Source organism: Orcinus orca, chromosome 21, assembly GCF_937001465.1.
Source record: "Orcinus orca chromosome 21, mOrcOrc1.1, whole genome shotgun sequence".
In the NCBI taxonomy this organism is placed as follows: Eukaryota; Metazoa; Chordata; class Mammalia; order Artiodactyla; family Delphinidae; genus Orcinus; species Orcinus orca.
Window position 1 is genome coordinate 26,003,024 of NC_064579.1, and position 25,055 is coordinate 26,028,078.

At 38.3% G+C, this 25,055-nt stretch overlaps 1 protein-coding gene across 2 annotated transcripts in view; it reads right to left on the reverse strand.

Moving 5' to 3' along the window:
• Positions 1 to 25,055, reverse strand: part of CSMD1 (CUB and Sushi multiple domains 1) — a 1,746,885-nt gene that overhangs the window by 388,302 nt on the left and 1,333,528 nt on the right. For both annotated transcript variants that reach the window (XM_049704254.1, XM_049704253.1), the window contains exon 11: positions 16,548 to 16,651. In XM_049704254.1, coding sequence (XP_049560211.1) covers positions 16,548 to 16,651 — 104 coding nt within the window. The remainder of the gene's footprint in view (positions 1 to 16,547; positions 16,652 to 25,055) is intronic.

Below are 25,055 nucleotides of genomic sequence, written 5' to 3' on the forward strand. Positions count from 1 at the left end.
AAAAAATCTGTAAAAAATGCAAACATGTGGAGGCTAAACAATACACTACTAAACAACCGAGGGATCACTGAAGAAATCAAACAATACCTGCAAGCAAATGACAATGAAAACACAACAACCCAAAACCTATGGGATGTAGCAAAAGCAGTTCTAAAAGGGAAGTTTATAGCAATACAATCCTACCTCAGGAAACAAGAAACATCTCAAATAAACAACCTAAACTTACAACTAAAGCAATTAGAGAAAGAACAAAAAAAACCAAGGTTAGCAGAAGGAAAGAAATCATAAAATCAGAACAGAAATAAATGAAAAAGAAATGAAGGAAACGATAGCAGAGATCAATAAAATTAAAAGCTGGTTATTTGAGAAGATAAACAATTGATAAACCATTAGCCAGACTCATCAAGAAAAAAAGGGAGAAGACTAAAATCAATAGAATTAGAAATGAAAAAGTAGCAACTTACACTGCAGAAATACAAGGGATCATGAGAGATTACTATAAGCAACTATATGGCAATAAAATGGACAACCTGGAAGAAATGGACAAATTCTTAGAAAAGCACAATCTTCCAAGACTGAACCAAGAAGAAATAGAAAATATAAACAGACCAACCACAAGCACTGAAATTGAAACTGTGATTTAAAATCTTCCAACAAACAAAAGCCCAGGACCTGATGGCTTCACAGGCGAATTCTATCAAAAGTTTAGAGAAGAAGGGCTTCCCTGACGGCGCAGTGGTTGGGAGTCTGCCTGCCGATGCATGGGACGTGGGTTTCTGCCCCAGTCCAGGGGGATCCCACATGCCGCAGAGCAGCTGGGCCTATGAGCCATGGTTGCTGGGCCTGCGTGCCCGGAGCCTGTGCTCTGCAGCGGGAGAGGCCACGGCAGTGAGACGCCTGCGTACCGCAAAAAAAAAAAAAAAGTTTAGAGAAGAGCTAACACCTATCCTTCTCAAACACTTGCAAAATTATGCAGAGGGAGGAACACTCCCAAACTCATTCTATGAGGCCACCATCACTCTGATACCAAAACCAGACAAAGATGTCACAAAAAACGAAAACTACAGGCCAATATTACTGATGAACATAGATGCAAAATCTGAACAAAATAATAGCAAACAGAATTCAACAGCACATTAAAAGGTTCATACACCATGATCAAGTGGGATATATGCAATCAATCAATGTGATAAACCATATTAACAAATTGAAGGATAAAAACAATATGATCATCTCAATAGATGCAGAAAAAGCTTTTGACAAAATTCTGCATGCATTTATGATTAAAACCCGTCAGAAAGTGGGCATAGAGGGAACTTACCTCAACATAATAAAGGCCATATATGACAAACCACAGCCAACATCATTCTCAATGGTGAAAAACTGAAAGTATTTCCACTAAGATCAGAAACAAGACAAGGTTGCCCACTCTCACCACTCTTATTCAACATAGTTTTGGAAGTTTTAGCCACAGCAATCAGAGAAGAAAAAGAAATAAAAGGAATCCAAATTGGAAAAGAAGAAGTAAAACTGTCACTGTTTGCAGATGACATGATACTTCACATAGAGAATCCTAAAGATGCCACCAGAAAACTACTAGAGCTAATCAATGAATCTGGTAAAGCAGCAGGATACAAAATTAATGCACAGAAATCTCTTGCATTCCTATACACTAATGATGAAAAATCTGAAAGAGAAATTAAAGAAACACTCCCATTTACCACTGCAACAAAAAGAATAAAATACCTAGGAATAAACCTGCCTAGGGAGACAAAAGACCTGTATGCAGAAAACTATAAGACACTGATGAAAGAAACTAAACATGATACAAACAGTTGGAGAGATATACCATGTACTTGGATTGGAAGAATCAATATTGTGAAAATGACTATACTACTCAAAGCAGTCCTCAGATTCAATGCAATCCCTATCAAACTACCAATAACATTCTTCACAGAACTAGAACAAAAATTTCACAATTTGTATGGAAACACAAAAGGCCCTGAATAGCCAAAGCCATCTTGAGAAAGAAAAACAGAGCTGGAGGAATCAGGCTCCCTGACTTCTGACTATACCACAAAGCTACAATAATCAAGACAGTATGGTACTGGCACAAAAAAAGAAATACAGATCAATGGAACAGGATAGAAAGCCCAGAGACAAACCCACATACATATGGTCACCTTATCTTTGATAAAGGAGGCAAGAATATACAATGGAGAAAAGACAGCCTCTTCAATAAGTTGTGCTGGGAAAACTGGACAGCTACATGCAAAAGAATGAAATTAGAAAACTCTCTCACACCATAAACAAGAATAAATTCAAAATGGATTAGAGACCTAAATGTAAGGCCAGACACTATAAAACTCTTAGAGGAAAACATAGGCAGAACACTCTATGACATAAATCACAGCAAGATCCTTTTTTACCCACCTCCTAGAGAAATGGAAATAAAAACAAAAATAAACAAATGGGAGCTAATGAAACTTAAAAGCTTTTGCAAAGCAAAGGAAACCATAAACAAGACGAAAAGACAAACCTCAGAATGGGAGAAAATATTTGCAAATGAAGAAACTGACAAAGGATTCATCTCCAAAATATACAAGCAGCTCATGCAGCTCAATATCAAAAAAAAAAAACTCAATTAAAAAAATGGGCAGAAAACCTAAACAGACATTTCACCAAGGAAGATATACAGCTGGCCAAGAGGCACATGAAAAGAGGCTCAACATAACTAATCATTAGAGAAATGCAAATCAAAACTACAATGAAGTATCACCTCATACCAGTCAGAATGGCCATCATCAAAAAATCTACAAATAATAAATGCTGGAGAGGGTGTAGAGAAAAGGGAACCCTCTTGCACTGTTCATCGGAATGTAAATGGATACAGCCACTATGGAAAACAGTGTGGAGTTTCCTTAAAAAACTAAAAATAGAACTACCATATGACCCAGCAATCCCACTACTGGGCATATACCCTGAGAAAACCATAATGCAAAAAGAGTCATGTACCACAATGTTGATTGCAGCTCTATTTACAGTAGCCAGGACATGGAAGCAACCTAAGTGTCCATTGACAGATGAATGGATAAAGATGTGACACATATATACAATGGAATATTACTCAGCCACAAAAAGAAACGAAATTGAGTTATTTGTAGTGAGACGGATGGACCTAGAGTCTGTCATACAGAGTGAAATAAGTCAGAAAGAGAAAAACAAATACCATATGCTAACACATATATATGGAATCTAAAGGAAAAAAATGGCTCTGAAGAACCTGTGGGCAGGACAGGAATAAAGACGCAGACGTAGAGAATGGACTTGAGGACACAGGGAGGGGGAAGGGTAAGCTGGGATGAAGTGAGAGAGTGGCATGGACATATATACACTACCAAATGTAAAACAGATAGCTAGTGGGAAGCAGCCGCATAGCACAGGGAGATCAGCTCGGTGCTTTGTGTCCACCTAGAGTGGTGGGATATGGAGGGTGGGAGGGAGATGCAAGAGGGAGGAGATATGGGGATATATGTATATGTATAGCTGATTCACTTTGTTATACAGCAGAAACTAACACATCATTGTAAAGCAATTATACTCCAATAAAGATGTTTAAAAATAAAAAAAAAAAAGTCACACAGCGGCTGCTGTCAGCCAGTGAGAAGAAACACTCAATTCATTGACTGAAGTCAATGTGCTGACAGTAAAGCATGTTGAAAGAGAAAAAGTGTAAGAAAAAAATCAATTCAACCAAAACAAATGCCTCTAATCAAAGAGGAAGCTTTGCTTTCAGCAAAGTTGTTTCAGGGATATGAGCACATGCTTTGCCCTATCAATCACATCATTTGTGAATCAACACAACCTTCTCACCTGAGGCGCTACGATGTACACGATTCTTCAGAGGAAGATGAACAACGCCTAATACACGTTAAGGAACTCACACAGTATTACATACAAATTGAAAAAAAAGGAAGTATTTCAGTGAGTGATGTGTACTCATGAAATATGAAAATGTACTTCTTTCTGAAGATTTGTCTTCATTGGAAAGACTGTTCCCTTATGTTTGGTTGTTCTATTTGTTTGTTTGAAGAGAGATTTTTTTTTCCCCTATGCATAGATTTTATTGAAGTGTAACATACCAAAAAGGGCACAAAGCATGAATGTCTGGCATTAATGTCTTCTTTGACTTATAATTATAAAGCTATACCATTCTTTCGTCTGTTGGTTAGTCCTTAGAAGGAGTATCTTTTTCTAGCCTTTTGCTTTCAACTGTTTTATGTATATAAATATTTCATGTTTGCATATGTAAGCATCAAATACTTGTTTTACATTATTGTTGATTTACTTATTTATATTTTTTTATATTTATTTATATTATTTTTATCTAATCAGAGATTTTATCCTTTTATTTAGAATATAATTACTAATAAAAGTTCATTTTTCTTTTTTTCTCTTTTGATTAGTCAATTTTTAAAATTGTCCCTTTAAGCTAACAGCGTGTTTCTTTCCCCCAAGACTTCAAAGATATCATTCTGTTGTCTTTTTACTTTTTTTTTACTTTATATTGAGAAAACTTCCATTGAACTTATATTTGCCATTTTGAAAATAACATTTCTTTGTTTATACTACTTGTAAGATCTTTCCTTGTCCTGTTTTTCAGAAGATTTATTATAATGTGCCAGGCTGAGGTTTTTCTTGTATTATGCCTACTGTCTTGTAGAATTTCTTGAATCTCTATCCTGATGTCTGCTGTCAATATTGGAAAATTCTTGGTGATAATGTCTTCAAAGATTAGTTATGTCCCATTTTCTCTCTCTTTCTCTTCTTCAATGCCAATTACACACATGTTTTCTGTACATTTTTTTTCTGCTTCAGGTTGAATATTTTCTACTAATCTATCTTCCAGTTCAAGACACATCTATTGAGTTCTTTATTTCAGATGTATTTTTTAATTCTTAAAACTTTCATTTGGTTTGTTATGAATTCCGGTTTTCTAGCAAAATTCTTGATCATTTTATTTATATTCTTAAATATATAAATCATAGTTAATTATCAAAGTCCCTTAGTGATAACTATAATATCTAGATGTCCTTTTCCTTTTGTATTGTCTGTCTCTCGGTTTTGGGTCATTGGGTGTTATTTCTAGACATTTTGGTTGAATGCTAGACTTTGTGTTATGCCATCATAGAAGCTATGTGTGTTGTTATCTTCCTTCTTGGAGGATTTAATTTTCTTCTGGCAGTGAGAGTGACCACCTTGATTCAGTCAGTCTTTAGAAGGATTCCAGACTTCATTTCAAGGTTGTTGATTTCTCAGTGCCTACCCCTTCTTATGTCACAGTCCACAGACTATAAATATATGCATTTATACATTTCATCATTCATCAACAAGCCATATAATTTTACCTCTTCCACATTCCTTTCACCATTTCTTTCTGTCTCCACTTTCTCAGTCTGAGTGTCTCATAACAACATCACTGAACTAGCCTCCTAATTTATCCTCCTGATTCTTATATCACTTCCCCCCTACCTTTGATTTAATTTTAAGTTGTTAAAAACTTATCATGTAGAAATTTTTCGCACACTGAAAAGATTTATACTGTCAAGTTAACTATTTCAGAAATGCCTCTGAGTGTAAATATTTGAATTTATTTTATTTCTGCACTGGACTTTATTTTAATACAGTTTTATGTTAGTCTATTGATTCACATAAAACTAAATAAGCAGGTACTTGGCTACACTACAAAGTTCCTTCAATCAAAGTCAAATTAAGATGATTTGTGGGACTTCCCTGGTGGTCCAGTGATTAAATTTCTGTGCTTCCACTGCAGGGGGTATGGGTTTGAACAGTGGCCTGCGAACTAAGATCCTGCATGCTGCACAGAGTGGCCAATTTTTTTTTAATTAATAATAAAAATAAAGATGACTTGCATTACTCAAGTTTTAGAATTTAAGCCTGATACTTAAGTGACTGATATATTTATGAAAATGACTGTAAGACAGCTTAGTACAATTAATTATTTAACATGTTTAAAAAATTACTTGAACATTCAAAAAGTATTTTTGTGTTAATTTTTTTATATTTTACAAAATTATTTTAGAATTATTTAAAAGAAAAGAAAATATTTCCCTTTTAGTTCTTTTTTTCCAGAAGTATTTTAGTTTGCTAGCACCAATGGAAAAAAAAATGTTTAAAATAATGAAGCAAATATTGTTAACCCTGTGCAACTGTTTATCTGTTGGAAACAGGATTTTTTGTTTCCATAACTGAAAAATAAAATAAATGCTAGTTTTGGTAAAATACTTTAACAGCCATCATAACACATAAGCTATAATTGCTTTCTTTAAAGCAGTTTTATTTTCTCCCAAAATGACTTTCTAGTACATAGTGTTTTAAATTAAACTTAAAAATAAAATTATTCCAATGAATCGCTAAGAAATTTGACTTGTTAAAAAACGATAATAAAATTGCCTTTGGGAAACAGAGCCATCATATTGGAGGTGCCAGCTCCCCACTGCCCTCCCCTTCCATTGCTCAACCTGTTGCTCCAACCATGCTGGTGTTTTAACCATTCTCTAAAAATACTGGCACTTCTCTGCCTCCAGGTTTTTGGCAAATCCTGAAATCACTGCCTGGAGTGCCTATGCTCCCTGGATAAGGAGTTCTTACAGTATTTGAGGATTCTCACTTGGCATTTCTTTTTTTTTGTTTTTTGTTTTTTCGTTTTTGTTTCTGCTGGACGCCTCTCCCGTTGCGGAGCACAGGCTCCGGACGCGCAGGCTCAGCAGCCATGGCTCACGGGCCCATCTGCTCCGCGGCATGTGGGATCTTCCCGGACCGGGGCATGAACCCGTGTCCCCTGCATCGGCAGGCGGACTCTCAACCACTGCGCCACCAGGGAAGCCCCTCACCTGGCATTTCTTAACTCCCTTAGGTGATGCAGGTATCTTTTTTCTCTAGGTCACTGGAGAACCCTGCATACACCTCACCGAAGACAAACATTCACAGGCATCTACTTCCTCCTTCTCCTACCAAATTCTAAACCTTCTTGAGTGCAAGCTGATATCACTTGGCCTTTAATCCCCAGACTCTTGCGTATAAAATGCACCATTTCTTTGAACAAATGCATAAATGAAAATGTAAATTAATCCCCATTAAAATTCATTAAATATCTACATGTTTAAATTTCATAGGAATATCTCCAACTAATGATTTAAATTTTTGTTTGATCTTAGCATACCAAGGACTTGGTATTTGAGGTTCTGTTGAAGATCTGCCTTTAATTTACCCTGTGGTTTTAGCTAAATTATTTTACATCTATGTCAGTTTCTTCATCTGGGAAACAACTGTATTAAATTACCTTCAAGGAATCATTCAGACCTAAAATTCTCTTATCTTTTTTATAGAGTTCAACCATGGTCGAGCTGTCTTAACCTCAGTGGTTTGATATGCCTCCTTGCAATCAGGATCAGTGTTGAACTGAAATCAGCAGTATCTTTGACTGTATGTTCCAGCGTATTGAATCATTAACCCAAAAGGAAGGAAATGACTTTTGATCATGTGTTTGTTCCTTCCCTGCAACCAGGGCATACTGCATCGAGAGAACAGCTAAAGTCTTTCACGTGAAAATGGTCATTGTTCTTTAAAGCTTAACTGCACCCAGGTGAGGCAGTAACTTCATGATGCTTTCGTTGCTACTAATATTACATCGTATACGAAAGCCATCTCATTTCTGGACAGGTCTTCTTTTTGGCCCTTGTTAAATGATTCAACAGTTCTATCCTCACATACATGAAATACATCTGCTGGAAAGGGATTGTGAAATCAAACTGGGTGCTTTCACTCAGCACAGCACCATGCAATTCCCACATTGCTGTGTGTGTCAGTAGTTTGTTCCTTGGTACTGATGAACAGAACTTCCTTCTATGAATATACCAAGGTGTGTCTATCTATTCACCTGTCCAAGGACATTTACGCTGTTTCCAGTTGTTTGGCAATTACGAATAGAGTTAACTCTATTCATGTAGGGCAAATTTTATTTCTTTAGGGTAAATACCTAGGAATGGGATCGCCAGATTACATGATAAATAAGTACTTAACTTCGTATGAAACTGCCTAACTGTTTTCCAGAATGGCTGTACCATTTTACATTCCACTTGCAGTCTTAAAGAATACACAGTGTACAATTCTATTTATGTGATATTCTCAGAAAGACAAACTATAATGATGGATAACAGATCAGTGCTTCACGGTTTAAGGTGGGAGAGGGTATCACTACAAAGAGAAAGCACAGTTTTGAGGGGTGACAAACTTCTGTATCCTGATTTTGCTGGTCGTTATACAAATCTATACATGTATTAATACTTATAGATCTGTACTCCAAAAAGTCTATTTTACTACATATTCATTAAAGAAATAATTTGTTCAAGCCTGGAGATTTAAAAAAAAAACAAAACTCTTGAGTATGCCACAAAGTATGAATTTGATGCAAAGTAACACCTGGAGCACATCAGAACTGCATCCTACTGGCAGGTACCTGAAAGGAAAGTGGTGTGGGAACCTTTAAAGCACACCTTTCAATTGTAAATTGGGCAGTTAGAAAGTAAATGTTACTCACAAGTTAAAACCTGACCTAGCTTTGTGACCGCCTGGAGGGGTGGGATAGGGAGGATGGGAGGCAGGGAGACGCAAGAGGGAAGAGATATGGGAACATATGTATATGTATAACTGATTCACTTTGTTATAAAGCAGAAACTAACACACCATTGTAAAGCAATTATACTCCAATAAAGATGTAAAAATAAATTAAAAATTTAAAATTAAATTAATTTTTAAAAAAACCTGACCTAAAATTGACCTATTTTGAAGTCTTTGCATTTTTTAATATCAATAAATTTCATAAATTCTGAGAAAGTATAGGAAATGCAGAGTTACTTAAAATATAAATTTTAGTTGACTGTTTGCCTTCATTGGGTTAATACAGTGTGTGCCGGAGACTAATAAGGAGAGGTTAAGACACAGTGTGTGATCTGTGCAGCACGTGACGAGAACCATGCCCCCCAGGGATGGAGTAAAACACCTTTAGGAAGAGTCAGAGATGCCCTGATACAAACCTTGGTAAAAGGTGGCAGAGCCAGAGTCATAAGTGGACTTCATCATTAAACATACCGAGGCAGAAGGGATTTAAATTCTGGTCTTGGAAGGATATGCTTGTCATCTGAGGTTTTGCACATCTTTATTTGCAATATTGACCAGACCCTGAGAGCAAATTCGTCTGAAGGCAGTCCTGATCAGAGTTAAAGGTTCTCGATCCACCAGCATCCAGCTGGCTCCTCGTGCAGGGGACTTCCAGGCAACACGGCTATTTACACGACATGTACCAGAACAGAATGCTGAACAGGTGGAGAGGAACAGAGCTCTATTACCTCAAGCTGACTTTGAAAAATCACTCAAGGCAGTGGTTTTATAGAATAAATGATCATACTATTATATATAAAGTTAAATAAACCTGGAGATCAACAGTACATACACTGAAGCTGATAGAATTTCCCCACTGGCACCAACGTGAAATTAGAGCAAGCTTTTCAGTGAGTGTGACTCCTGCACACATTTCATTCAAATGTGACAGCTTTTATTCACCGTGCTGGAATCCATTCTAGCCAGGTGGCATAGAAGATGACGTTAGTTACATCAATGGTCTGCCATCACCAGGTTAAATCCACTAAACAGTATCAGAATTGTTAAGCCTTTCTATGTGGAGCTGTAGACAAAATATCTAATCCAAACTTCTATCTTTCACTTCAAAGAAAAAAAGTTTACTAAGGCCCATAATGAAGTTATTTTACAGACTTCTATTACTGAGTGCAGCCCAGATGATTTAAAAGTATATGGACATGGACACATTTTTTTCCATTCTCTTCCTTGATAAGCTCAGATATGAACCCTCAAAATGGCACAAGACACAACCAGGAGAGGACTCTGAAGGCAAGCTGGTTTGAGACTCCAGGGTCAGAGAACTAACGCAGTGCAGGCTGTCTGTGTGCCCCCCCCCCAAAACAGAGGACCACCAGACCTGGTGTTTCCTGAACCCTGACCGGGCAACAGAAGTCTCCAGGCAACAGAAAGCTCCATCCTCACGGGGATGCAAGGGGTATCCCTCAAACAACATAAGGAAGACCAGCACCACCAGCATGGGGGACGGATGAAGGGACCTTGGTAACCACAGGTGTCCAGGGCAAGCCTTCACCTTCCCCGGGGCCCGAGCCTCCCTTTTCTGAGTAAAGCAGAACCTGTGACAGAGACCAGCCACACCAGTGACCCAATCCAGGAAGACTCTGTCTCTGCCAATCTAAAACTGAGATGCCCCTTCCCTCCCAGAGATAGGGGCAGAGGGAGGGGTGAGGGGACAAGGGGTGAGATGCAGGAGGGAAGCAGTGATGGGGGTTCCCACCAACCTCTCCCCACCAGCAAGGACAAGTGTGAGTCCCACAGGCACCAATCAACCAAGCAGACCCAGACAATGCCGTACATGCTCTGACAGTGAGCCTGTCACTGGAACCCCAGCTGACACAAGTTGGCCGAGAACTGCGTGTTAAGTCTAGCCAGGGTGACTGTCTGCTAAAATAAGAGGTTTATATAATTCCCAGTACATCCTAACATGATAGACAAAACAGCCTGGGTCCAATTATCATACCAAGAACCAAGAAAATCACAACTTCAACAAGAAAAGACAACCAACTGACAATACCTAAAATGAATCAGATGTTGAAATTACCTGACAAGGATTTTAAAGCAGCCATTGTGTAAATGTTTCAATCATTTACAAATTCTCTGCAATCAAATAAAAAAACAAACAAACGAACAGATGATCCCAGCAAAGAAAGAGAAGTTACAAAAAAGAACCAAATGGAAATTACAGGAGTAAAAATACAATAATAGAAATTTAAAGTAACTAGATGGGCTTATAGTAAGTAGAGCGGAGATGCACGATGATATGTTAACTTGAGAACAGGTCTATAGAATTCACCCACCCTGAACGGCAGAGAGAAAATACAATAGAAAAAAAGTGAACAAAACCTCAGGGACCTGTGGGTCAAAAACAAAAGGCCCAACATCTTATCATTCAAATCCCAGAAGTAGAGAAAGAGAGTGAGGCTGAAAGGGGGTTTAAAGAAATAATTGCTGAAAACTCCTCAAATTTGGGGAAACACATAACCTACAGTTCTGAGAAACCAAGTGAACCTCAAACAGGATAAACTCAAACAAATCCATGTTAATTAAACAAATCCACCTAATTAAACCTTTGAAAACTAAAGACAAGGAACAAAATCTTGAAAACAGCCCAGAAACCAGTTAGGCAGCCTGCTGTCTCCACAGCCATAAGTCAGGTTCCCCTTGTCTTCCTCTAGCAGAGGGAAGCAATACCTTTGTCAAAAGTTTGTCAGGAGACAATGCGGGTCCAGACAGATTCAGTGAATGGCAGTTCAACTCCTCTTCCTTCTTCCTTTCTAGTATATTCCACTTCCAAAGACAATTCCGAGCACCACATATTTCATTATATTAAGGCAGAGATAATAACTACAGTAATACAATACTATCTTCTCTTTGCATCATACCTTTCACCTTTTTCAAACAATGTTTCATTAGCCGTCTCACTTTACACTTACAACAATGCTTCCGGCTTGCAAAGTTGGCATGAGATGGGGAGCTGGTCTTGCTGCCCTGGAGGTCTTGCGTAGCCCTTACTGTTTTAAATGCACTAAGCCCCCCAAAAGAGAATGACTGCGCCTTTGAGGTTAATTCAATATCAAAAACAAAAAACACACACTTTAAATGCTTTTGACTGATGAATCGTGGACGAGAGGTCCTTAGCTCTCCAGGGTAACAGTGTAGCAAGACATGCATTTCCTGGCTCCTTAGAGAAAACTGCCACATTGAGTCAACACTGGGGTTGTAAGTGGCAGAACAGCTGGAAAATGACTAAGGCTGTCTGGACTCCAAATTAGCTGGAACTAGTCTCCCCGCATCTCCCGCAGGTGCTGCCGTTGGGCTGCGCTTCCTTGGGACCTATGCATTCTTCTCCTCTGCAGGAAGGTTCCCCAGAGACCACTTCCATGGGCCCCCAAGGCCGCAGGTCAGTTTGCTTTCCCAGACACCCCAGAATAGATGGAATCCCAAACCTAAAATGCGTGTGTCCAGTGGTCCGGCTATCTCTCCTCTGACAGGGCTGCTGGAATAGAGAACTTAGGCACCATGGAGTGTCCAGAGAGCGGCAGCCTCTGCTAACCCGCCCCAGCGTCATAATGAAGGTCAGGAAGCCTCTGCCTTCTCCACTTGCGGACCATCCCCTCAAAGCCTACTGTTACCCACCTCTGAGCCCTGCAATGTCTGAATTTCAATAAATGTTTCTTCAAAGAATCAAGGAAGAACATTTCCCCATAAAGAGACAAAGGAGAGAAACCTAGCAATGGATGAACTTCACTTCAAGAATGGAGCTTTTAGGATTTGAGTCTGATCTGCACTCTCATATGTGTCCGTGCTCACAGGCAATGTCATTACGAGGATGACTATATGAGGAAAAAGAGTTTTGATCATGTGGCTCCAGGATTCTAAGAATCTAAGGAGTGTACTTGCTTTCTAATTTTGAAAAATGGGTTTTTGCCTAGAGAACGTCTAGGTAGCTACCTTTACGTGCTTATTCCTAACATAAATTGCTCAAGCTTTCTCCAAAGCACTGAGATGTACTGTGATCAACTCCTCTGATAATGTCCAAAGAATACATAGACACACACATCAGTTTTCAGTGTCTGCTTTGTTATGGCTGTTGTGTAGTCTTTTAATAAAAAAAGAATGATGCCCTTCACTCAGCACCTGCAGACAATAGCAGAGGTAGGTGGAGGGCTACCATATGAGGGCTAGAGCCACTTCTAAGCCCAAGAAGCAATTTAAGAACAGTGGATCAACCAGCCATAGGAAACAACTAGTATCCTTATTGGTTAATAGACAAGTGTAGTCAGGCAGAGGCAATACTACTCGCTCACAGATTTCCCTGATACTGACTATTCATCCCTTACAGAGATGGGCACTTAAAACCTGCCACTGGTGCCTGCAATCCCCAGGACATCCTGAAATTAATGCCATGTCCTGGTCACCACTGCTAGTAACTGCAAAGGCCAGAGGAAAGTCGTGAAGAGCAATGTCTCTGGATGCAGTTTTTCTGAAAATTAAACTTGAGAAAATTACCAACATATATTCTTGGAGAGATCTCAATAGAGACTTGCTAAGTGAGTTATTTAATTTTGTTTTACGTCTGTCATTCTGTAAAAGTAACCTGAATAAATTCACCAACTCTTGGGAAGACTCGGCTATTGAAAGAGTCCCCCTAACATTCAGTTGTTCTCTTTTTGCGCCAAGAAAGTTAAGAAAATAAAAAGCCATTAACAGAAATTAGAATTTTTAAAAGCATATTTAGGACGAGCCAGTTAGGCTATCTCACTTTCTAAATTTCTCCTGAAAATTAAGATCTGAATAGAATTCCACAGGCCCCCTAAAAAGGGGAACCTATAAAATATTGAGCTTGAGGTAGTAAATATCAGCTACCCATAAATAAGTTTCTTAACTCAAATTTTATCTGAAATATGTATCATGATAGTCAATGATTCTATACACTGTCTAGTATATAACCATCTCAGCTCATCTGCCATTTCTCCAATCAGATTTTAAACTCCAGGCTGAGACTCACGTCTGACATGTAAGTACTCAAAAATATTTGTTGCCGTATTCTCTAAAATTGCCTGTTTATCCAAAGACACCAACTGTGATTCTCTTGTTTTTTCTTTTTCTGTAATTTTGTATACTAAGGAAATATATCAGTGGCTTTGCTTTTCTCTACTGAAGATGATTAAATGCCCAACTGATCTTTGTTACATTATGTTTCCCAAAGGGCATCTCACTTTGATTCAGTTGACTGTTTAGTTTTTCCTTTATAGATGTGAGCTATTGAGAGGAGGTTCTAATAACACTTATGTCAAGGTAATACATAGTTTGCTATTGCTCCCTTAACAACAAATAGCATTAAAAAATGCGTGTATGACTTCAGACCTTTAATAGTGACCTAAGGGATTTTATATGGCACTACTTTTCTACATTTATGTTCTACATTTTGCATTTATTTGAAAATTTCTCTCATTTGTTTTAATGATATCCCTTCTTAAATTAGATGTTATGGTAATAATAAAGCTATTTCATGTGTGGTTTGTATTTCTTGGCTCTCCAGTGCATTCACATGCAGTATTTCATTTTGCTCCTTACCACAGGCAGGAAAAGTTTATTATACATATTTCATAGCCATAAAAACAGAGGTACAGAGAGGGTCACAGATAGTTAAGAGCAAAGCTAGAGCCAGAAATTCCACCTCTGGCATCCTGGCCTCACTGCTGTCCACTGTATCAGTGACTACAAGTACCGCTCCAGACCAATGACAGGCTGTGTGCACACAACTGACATGGAAGATTGCAAACAATACAGATATCTGTCCCCAACCTGCAGGAATCTGTATTTTTATAAATAAATGCAATTTAAAGCTAGTAATTGGGCAAAAAAAGAATAACCATTTGGTAAGAGTGTGGGGAAACAGGGACCTTTACATACTGTGGTGGAAAAGAAAACTGATATAAACTTTTGGGGGGATTATTAGAAAAGCCTAATGATGTAAATGAAGATGCTCCTAACTCCTGAAATTCCTCTGCTGGAAATTTTCCTGAAGGCATATGAAACAAGTATGACAATTTGTACAAAGTAGTTTACTGCGTAGCTGCTTAGAAATGCAAGATTACGGGGCGATGGAGAAAAGACAAAGGCTATCAATGAGAATCAGTTAAAAAACATGGCACATCCACATGTAATGATAAGGAATATAGACACTGGAGGAGGATCACGGAGTCTGAACTCCTGCTAGAACAAACGCTAGGTTTGTGAATGGGGGTAAATCTATCTAAGCCTCAGTTTCATCATTTATATGATGAAGACAGTATTAACCCCTAACTCACAGGATTTAGGTGAAGACCAAACAAGATAATATGTATTAGGCATCTAGCACAGTGCATGGCATATAAGAGGTACTCAATAAATGCTATGAGATTACTACTGCTACTATTACAATTATTATCCTAAGTCATGGGCCAGTAACATGATTTTAATTATTATTAGTAGTAGCTATAAAACATGAGATAAAGATATATACTGATAGGGAACTACATCCAAGATACAATAAAGGAAAAGAGAATGTCCCCAATGCCATCAGAGTACGGGTCCACTAATTTTAAAGGCACAGACAGATGTTCACTGCAGAACTTTTTACAATGTGAACTACCTCATAAGTAACTGCTAAGTAAGAGAATGAGTGGGTATAACGGCCATACCTCTTCTTGTTGTTGTTTTTCCCTAGCAGAATAATACTTTGAAGTTGTCCAGGGCAAGCTTTCTCACAAATAAAGAGAAAATCTCAGCCATGTATAAGCAGACTAAGAGAAAAAAGGTGAAAATCCTGCAGAATGACTTCCATTAGTGAAAGTAGTTTCGGGAGCCCCTACAGGAAGCTGGCTGTGCAAGGTGCGAACGCAGAGGAAGAGGCTGCAAAGACATTTCCTTCTGCACTGAAAACACTGAGGAATGAAGATACCCCTGGGTCATGGTTTTAATATTGCTAGAACAAGTCTCCTAAAAACTGTCCTATCAATATTAAAACCATGACCCGGGGGTATATTCACTCCTCAGCCTCAACTAAGAAGTCCACATGCCACAACTAAAGATCCTGCACGCCACAATGAAGATCCCGCATGCCGCGACTAAGACCCGGAGAAGCCAAAATAAATAAGTAAATAAATATTTAAAAAAAGAAAAAAAAAACTGTCCAGACTATCCTCATGGCCCTGCATCTGGAAAAGGCTGACGGTGTCCCGGGCGAAGTGGTGCAGACTCTCCCATGAGTCCAGTTGCCAATGGACCAGTGTAGGGATCTGTGTGCTGACGTTCACGGTGGGGCCGCTACTGTATTTGCCAGGACTCTGGGTACGAAAGTCCACAGATATAAAGGGCGCTACCACACTGTTCTCCCCACGCTCTCTGCTACTTTTAGTATGCAGCTCTACAGAGCGCAAGGCTTTCAGAAGACATATGGCCTTATTCTAGAAGATACTTGTACTTCCCCGAACACTGACAACATAATAAGTAGAAAGAGAGGGGCGGACAAGGAGCAGTTGAGTTGAGAAACTCATCACCTCTACTTTCTGCTTTTCCATATAGTCTAATCTTTTGCCATATTTTTCAATGATTTAAAATAAAAAACACTGCCACAGATAGAATGCAATCCTGAATTAGTCCTCATCTGAAATCAGATTTAGAAACTACTTATTTAGCCATACATGGCATTTATTAAACTTCTGAGTGGGAATGGAAAGTCTGCACCAGGATCTCAAGGACACATCCGTGTTTGCACAGATAACTTCCTGTTCTGGGAAAGAAGAAACAAGGGAATATACACTTACACATACAAGACGGTTCTGGTATCACCCACTTTCCCAGCATCACCCACGGTTAGGGTGTCGTAGCCTCTTTCCAGCTCAAACTCCTCAAAGGCAAGCTTGATGACCTAAATCAAACACAAGAGAGAATTACTTAGCATTAACAGGAACTTTCTGGGACCTCACATAATGCAAATATCCAGTTGTAGTATTAATTTTGCTCCATCATTTCACTGTTATTTCAAATGATTTAAAGTTGCTTTTAAAAATAATAATTGTATATATTTGAGAGCCCTCGATTATAGAATTTTATGGAATTCAAAATTGCTATTACTCCAAAGATATTTATCATCAGCTCTAAAAATGAAATTAACCCATATTGTATTGATACTTTAAATCAAATATCTATCAAATATTTATTGTCACATAGTGTTCAGAATGACCAAAAGGTAAATCAGTATAAGCAAAATAAATGGGGACTGCAGTTAATGAGATATATTTTGAGGATACCTAGAACACCAAGGAATAGATATTTTTAGTGTGATGTCTGCAGATTTCATGTATGTACCACTATTAACATACGAAAAAGACCTTCTGAGGCTAGAAAGTTGTCCTCTACATTTAACTTTGCAAAGCCTTGTCTTTTTTTTTCTTTTTTTTTTAATAAAGAACAGTTTGTCTAGGTGTTCAACACCATTTAGACAAGACCAGTTTGTGTCTGACACATGGATATATTAGAATACTATGAACTTCTTTCTTCTCATAAAAGAAATGCTTCCTTTGTTGACCAATATTGTGATAAAGGGGGAAGAGAGTCTGTCACAAAGTTAGGCTGGAACCCTAGGTGACAAGGAGAAATATATATATAGATAATAGATAGATATCTGTAACATGAAGAAGAGAGAGAGGTAGAGGCTATCACAGACAGATGAAAGAGACAGATGGATAGATGGACAGACAGATATGATGGATAGATGAGATAGGTAGATAAATGACAGAGGGGGAGAGAGAGAGAACAGGAAGTACAGAAACCATAATATTGGAAATACATTTTAATGGGATCTACTTCAGAGTAAATCTGAAACTCTGGAATCCTATAAAAAACATTAAATGCCTGTTCATTAAACCTGAAAGAAAGACTTAAGTGGTACCAGGGGGAAGGCAGGCTTCTGACTAATATCCAATTTGATGTGTACAATACTGAGCAGGCCCTAACCAGGTGCTTTCCCAAGCAGTGCTAATATGGGATGCATTAATTCTGCTATTGGAAATTCTTACTAAAATTAGTGGTATAGCTGTTATGATTTATTTAAAAAATCTACTCTTTCAAATTTCAGCGTTTGTCTGAATACATTATTTTAGCAATCTAATTTGAAACAGGTGTAGAGGTTCATGACGTTGCAGACCAGTACCAACATTGCATATGAAGCCCAACACCCGAGGATGGTTTTATTTCAACTTCTGTGCTTCCCATGGGCCGATTTATAAATGTCCATGGTGGTACAAGAAAGAATAAAAGGACTAAAGAATCATGCAAGCTGGAGGTTCCCATCACCTTTTTTGACACATTTACTCTGTCTTGACTTGGGTAACAGCCTGCAGTGAAGCAATGATAATCCATTCAGGCCTGAGGGTCACGGTTGGCAGATTTGTAATGAGTCACAGATAGGGGGTCTCACTTCATAAATGTGTTTTCATTATGGGTGTAAAAATAACCATTCTGTAATTCTTTCAAGCCAAAGCAAAGGGTGTTGGAGAAGTTTTTGTCAGGGTTCAGACTCAACAATCAGCCTCTGCTGATAGTCATAGGACGATCTTTATGCTATTAATGCCCCATAAAAGGAGAAAAGGTGGATCCAATCTTGTGTAAAGAACCTCTCGTTTGTCAGAAAATATGGCATTCTATAAATATACCTGGTAGTAAAGCAGAAATACACATCTGGAATGAAAGTTGCTGTCATTTCTCAGTGACAAGTGATGTTGATTGGAGAATTCATTTTTTAATAAAAACTGTATATAAGGAGCATAGCATGATGATTTGATGTACATATACATAGTGAAATGATTACTACAGTCAAGCTAATTAACCTGTCTCCTCACACAGTCACCCTTTGTGTATATAGTGAAAGCACCTTAAATCCATTCTCTTAGCAAATTTCTAGTAATCAATACAGTATTATTAACTATAGTCACCATGCTGCCCATTAGATCTTCAGATTTATCCATTCTTCATAATTGTAACTTTGTGCCCTTTGACCAATATCTCTCCATTTCCCCACCTTCTCATCCCTGGTCACCACTGTCCGACTCTCTGCTTCTGTGTATTTGACTTTTTTAGATTCCACACATAAGTGAGATCATGCAGTTTTTTCCTTTCTGTGTCTGTCTTGTCTCACTTAATATAATGCCTTCCCAGTGCATCCATGTTGTTGCAAATGGTAGGATCTCCTTTGTTATTAAGGCTGAGTGATATTCCATTACATGTATATACATCACGCCTTCTTTATCCATTCATCCATTGATGGACACTTAGGTTGCATCCACGTCATGGGTATTGTAAATAGTTCTGCCTTATGTTTTAAAGTGTGAATGATTCAGTGGCATTTAGTCTCAATGGTCCCTTTAGCTCCACATGTGCACGCGTGCACGCGCACACACACACACACACTCACACACACACACACACATGTGCTCTTCTGTGTTTTGACTGGTCCCTGCAGCTGGCCTTGTACATGCTGCTCCACATCCTTCAAGTCTCTGCATGAAGTCTGTTCTTGGTGGTGTCTCCCCTGCCCATTCTGTCCAAGACGTCAGTCTCTTTGTCAACATCCAGCCTACTCCCTTCATGATGTTGCACTTTTTGAAATTTCTTGCTGGTTTGCCCGTACCCTCTGCCTCACCTCCTTCATGGTACGTGCCCTGAGGGCAGGCGCTACGCCCTCCATCTGCTGAGGACAACTGACTCATCTTTCAGGACGTACTGAATACCTACTCTGCCCAGGTCCAAAGAGAAGATGCACCAAGTTCTAGCCTTCAAAAAACTTAGAGTTACAAGGGGTATCATGATAAACACAAAGTAATTATAGAATTTTTAACTTTTCCAGACAGATATTCCTTAATGACAACAAATCAAATAGGAAGGAAAATGAAAGAAGGACAAAGTTCTAGAATTCTAAAAGCTTAAGACTCACAGGGGGTAGTTTGATAAACACAAAACAATTATAGAATTTAACATACAGATTAAGGTTTCTTAATGACAACTGATGAAATCCTTTACTTTTTCAACTTCCAAACAGAATCTCAGAACTGTGAGAAAAAGATGCTGTTCAGTCTAGACTCTGGTGTAATTTTTAAAATACATTCTTGGTATTTTGTAATATGTTCTTCTCTCCTATTTAAACTAAAAAGACTCGAAAAGTTTGAACCATTTCTCCTTTCCCTACCTCCTGCTTCTGGCAACCACCAATCTATTCTCTGTATCTACAGCTTGTTTGTTGTTTTTTAGATTCCACATGTAAGAGAGATGAGACGGTATTTGTCTGTCTCTGTCTTTGACTTATTTCACTTAGTATAATGTCCTCCAGTTCCATCCGTGTTGTGGCGGGATTCATCCCTTTTCATGGCTGAATAATATTCTTTTATACATAAAGTACATATGGTGGCAGGGAAGTAATGGAGTTAAATTACATTTGCTTATATTTTCTTACTAGAGGATGAGGAGGGTCAACAGTTTAGTGTGACCAAATGTGGAATACAGAATCTAAGCAGGCTTAAAATTACTTGATATTCTGACACCTCTGTTTTCACAGGAGGAAAATGAAAGCCAGGGAAGATGAGGGCCTTATTCTGCAGTTGGTGAGAGGTTTAGATCTCAAACCGGGAAATCCTGAGTCTCGATGTAGTTTTTAGATTGTTTCCCACACGTTCAAATATAAATGAAGAAGATAAGAGTAGAGGTTATAAAACTTAATTCTATTTTCAAACTTCTTTCTTTCTTACAAACTACTCATTTTAAAGTATTTCTTCGAAACTTTTAGCTACTGTAGTCCTGTTTTCTTTCTCTGATCCCAATCTAATATGCCTTAGTACTATAGCGATGTGGCAGTCATTTCTTACGCCAAGTTGGTCTCTGGTAATTAAGCATCTCTAGGAAGACTCTGCTGTGTGATGACAGATGGTCCAGTGAAAGACACCGCAGGCCAGCGAGAGGAAGGTGCAGGACAGGCCGTTCTCAGGGTGCGGCGGGTGCTCAGGGAAGCAACCTCAGATGCGGAAGATAAGGAACATCTTCCAGAGGAGGTGGCATCTAGGAGCTAAAATATCCAAACAGTGGGCTGAACCCAGCTGCTGGGGGTCCTGAAACCTGCCCCAGGAGTACCTCGAAGAGTGATGCCAATCGCTAGATTCCTGGAAAAACAACAGCCCAATCCTATGTCTCATCTAATTTCACTCCCTAATTTGTGCAAAATCGGTTTGTTCACTTTACAAACATTTTCAGTGGATATTCAACTATTTTTCTTCACCATCTAACCAAATTCTGTTGACCAGTATCCTTGCATAATAGAAAGTAGCCAAAAAATTGATTGTGCTCAAAGTAAGTGTAATACAAATTAGTTGAATTCCTTCTCAGTTTTTTGTTTATTTTTTTAATGGTGCAAAGATGCTAATCTTTCGGACAGAAAGGTTAATTAAAGGGGAAAAGCACACAATAATCTTAAATGAGAGAAAAATAAATTGGTCAATTTTGCGGGGTGTAAGTATGAAAAAGAAAACAGAATTTAGCTATTTAATTGTGATTACATAAAAACTGCAAGAGCCTTGGCAATTAAGAATGTTATATTGGGACTTCCCTGGTGGCACAGTGGTTAAGAATCTGCCTGCCAATGCAGGGGACATGGGTTCGATCCCTGGTCCGGGAAGATCCCACATGCCACGGAGCAACTAAGTCCGTGCGCCACAACTACTGAGCATGTGCTCTAGAGCCCACAAGCCACAACTACTGAGCCCGCATGCCACAACTACTGAAGCCTGGGCGCCTAGAGCCCTTGCTCCACAACAAGAGAAGCCACTGCAATAAGAAGCCTGCGCACCGCAACAAAGAGTAGCCCCAGCTTCCCACAACTAAAGAAAGCCCGCACGCAGCAGCGGAGACTCAATGCAGCCAAAAATTAATTAATTAATTAATTAATTAATTAAAGAATGTTATATTGTCAGAAGAGCTTTTTTTTAATTTTTGTTTTGAGACACTCAATTTTCTAAATAGAGAAAAGAGAAATATACGATGACAGAGTGGTAGAATTGATATAATACTGATTTTTAAGTATTAATTTAAAACAAATATGAAAACATTGCTCTGAAAAACAAAATGGAAGTACACTACATAGTCACAATTCATTAGGGGAAAAAAAGCCAGTCACTATAGGCCCATTCAAATAAGGAGCCCATCTCACCTGACTCAATTAAGCTAGAGGAATCCAGATGTATCAGTTCATACACACACACACACACACACACACACACACACACACACACACTCACTCACACAGACACCCCATATGGATCACTGGGCTTCCTCATCAAAAGTTTTATTTCTAATATGCTTTTTGTTTCAGTGTTATCTTTAAACTACATTTGGGGTTCTTTTGGATGACATGTTTCTGCCCAAAACTGTGATGGTAGGAAGAGATACAGAATAAGAGGAAGATTTTACCATTTTCCAAGATGTAGAACTGACAGCACAAAATAAATAAGTAAAAAGCCCCTACATCTTGGAAAAAGCTAACTCATAAATGCCTTAATGAATGACGGTAGCGTTGAAATCAACAGGGTAGGGAATAAGGACTTGAAACACAAGGGGACAGAAACTGATAAAAAGAAGTCTTAATAACCTGATCCATTCAATTTCACATTATTTTTCAGAATAAAGACTTTTCAAACTGTGAATTTCCTCCAAAAGGACATAACAACTCTATACCTCACATCTGAAAGGAAAATTCACACTTTCTATGAACCAAAAATTATGAAATGATTTCTGATAAATTTTAAGTGTTTTAGCCTGAGGTTCTAAGGACCAACCATGAAACAACTGAAAAAGTATAATTAATTATAAAGAGATGTTCTGTCCAAATGCATGCACCACATAGCCTGGGTAATCCACATCGGTGTTTCCCACAGAAAAATACATATAATGTTTCATATCTGTAAATTACATATACAAACGGCCAATGATATGTAATATGAAATTACCAAGATTTGGTTCCAACCTAGAGAGAACAGTACTTTGAAAGGAACAATTTAGGAAAAATATATTATTATTTCTAGGGTAGCCTTGACTTATATTTAGCCCCCCATATAAACTCTAAATGTCTTTTAAAACTAGAGTTCAATGCACCATTAACAAAAAGGGGACATATATTATTTCAAATGTAGCTGCAATGTTATTAACCTTGTGCTACCAAGAGTCAAATTAAACAGGTAATCAGTGGAAGAAAATAGAAAACACTCAAACAGGCAGAACAACATGTAATTTATCCAACGGCAGCCATTTGGTCATGTTACCACACCACAAGAAACGAGGAGCTTGGTGTCCGGATCGTGGACTCTCTCACATGGTTTTCTAGAACTTTGCTGATGTCCATCCTGAAGGCTTCTGCCAAGTCCCTTCTCTCAACAGTAACTGGAACATAAATTACCGTAATTCTCTCTGTGCTGCCCTTACATGGACCCTTTGTCTCTGAGATCAAGACTCCTAAGAATGCAGGTGCGTGCCATGTGCAAGGCACGGAAAGGACCCAGATCTGCTTCTCCTGCTCCCTCCTCCAGGCCCACACTGCTGCTGGAAAGCAGCACAGAGCGAGCAAGTCCAAGCCCACCGAAGTGAGAGGGGATCCTGGCCCTGCTGCCCACCCCGCGGGGGCCTGAAGGACTTGCATCCCCCTCCTACAGCCTCCTCATCTGTAAAACCAGAGTGACGTCATTTCCCAACGGGGGCTGAGGATTAATGGGAGGATGCAGGTCAAGTGTGTGCATCTTGCAAGGGTCCAGCAGGCACTGGGTTAGCGGTGGTGTGTTCAGCACCACCGTTATCGCTACCTTTCACAGCAAACTCTTCACTGCTACCAGGCCAGGCCACATTCTGTCACCAACTTGAGGGATTCTATTATTTCAAACCTCACAAATCTTTAAAACCAAGGAAAATCCTGTCTCTCTTCTTTCTGACACATCAATTCCTAACTCCAATTTTATTCAGAAAGGAATCCTTTATCCTTTATTTAAAAAAAAAATTTTTATCCTTTAATTTCCAGATAAACTTTTCCATCTACACACCTCCTTCTTTATATCAGTAGAATTGTGCTTCTCGTAAGAAGCTTGTCTTGGCAAAATACTTAGATATGATACTATGGATTCTCAAGGATTAAAGTAAGATCCACAAAAATCTGAGGAAAGCAGCAAGTGGGGTGTTGGGTGAAGATAACAGAGACTAACATTATAAAGAAAATCCCTCAAGCAAAAATCATCAAAATGCCAATAAAACTGTCAGGGAAATAGAACAACAAAGACTAACTAGCTCACTGGGAAAGTAAGCAAACTCAAAGGCGGTGATGGAGGAACATTAAAAATGGTTTACCGTGTAAAATAAGAGAATAAACCAGTGAGATCTCCAAAAGAATTTCATTAATCCCTGAAATGAAGCAACCAAAGAATCAGTCACAAGCATTGTTTGGAAAATTATTGAAATACATTCTCGGATGGATGAAAGAAAGTAGCATATTTGTTAAAAATGGGGGACTGGGAATTTGAGAGTCACAATACAATAACCACTAAAGAATAAATCAGAGCACTATTAGATGGGGTAAAATGCAGAATTAACATTTACAGAACACTGAAATCTATCAACCTAGGATATGTGGAGCAACTTAGCTGGAAATCTGAAGGCCTAAAAGATGAAAGGATTGCAAGAGAAAATTATAGATTTATAGATACAAGCAGAAGATATTGAAGTTTGTGAAAAATAATTGGAATGAAGGGTGCAGCATTAATAATTAGAAAAATAATGTAAGGCACATTTTTTTCTTACAGCTGATTACAGTTTTTAGAACAGACCTTAAAATGGTTGATTATGGCCCCACTTAAACAAAATAAAGCAACCATAGAAAAATAGGAATACATCATCACATAGAACAGTTTAACTCTAAGAAATCCAAAAGAGTTCCATACACAAACACAGAAGAATTTAAAGAAATGCAAATCAGAGTTAGTTTTGTTTTTCTATGATACAATAAAACCTTAGAGATGATCAATCAACAAGATTATGAGTCTCAGATATAAAGAAAAAATATGTCCTTTTAGCATGTTTATTCAGTGAAGAGGTTACTTTATGTGGAAGGGGAAGAGAAAGTATTTTGCAGCTTTTTAAATGTCTCTGGTATTTTACTAACACACTCTTTATCTCCAACTTGGCTGAAAGATACTTCAAACAACAGGATTCATTTTAAAGAGTTACCTAAATGGCATTTTGTTTAAATATGAAAA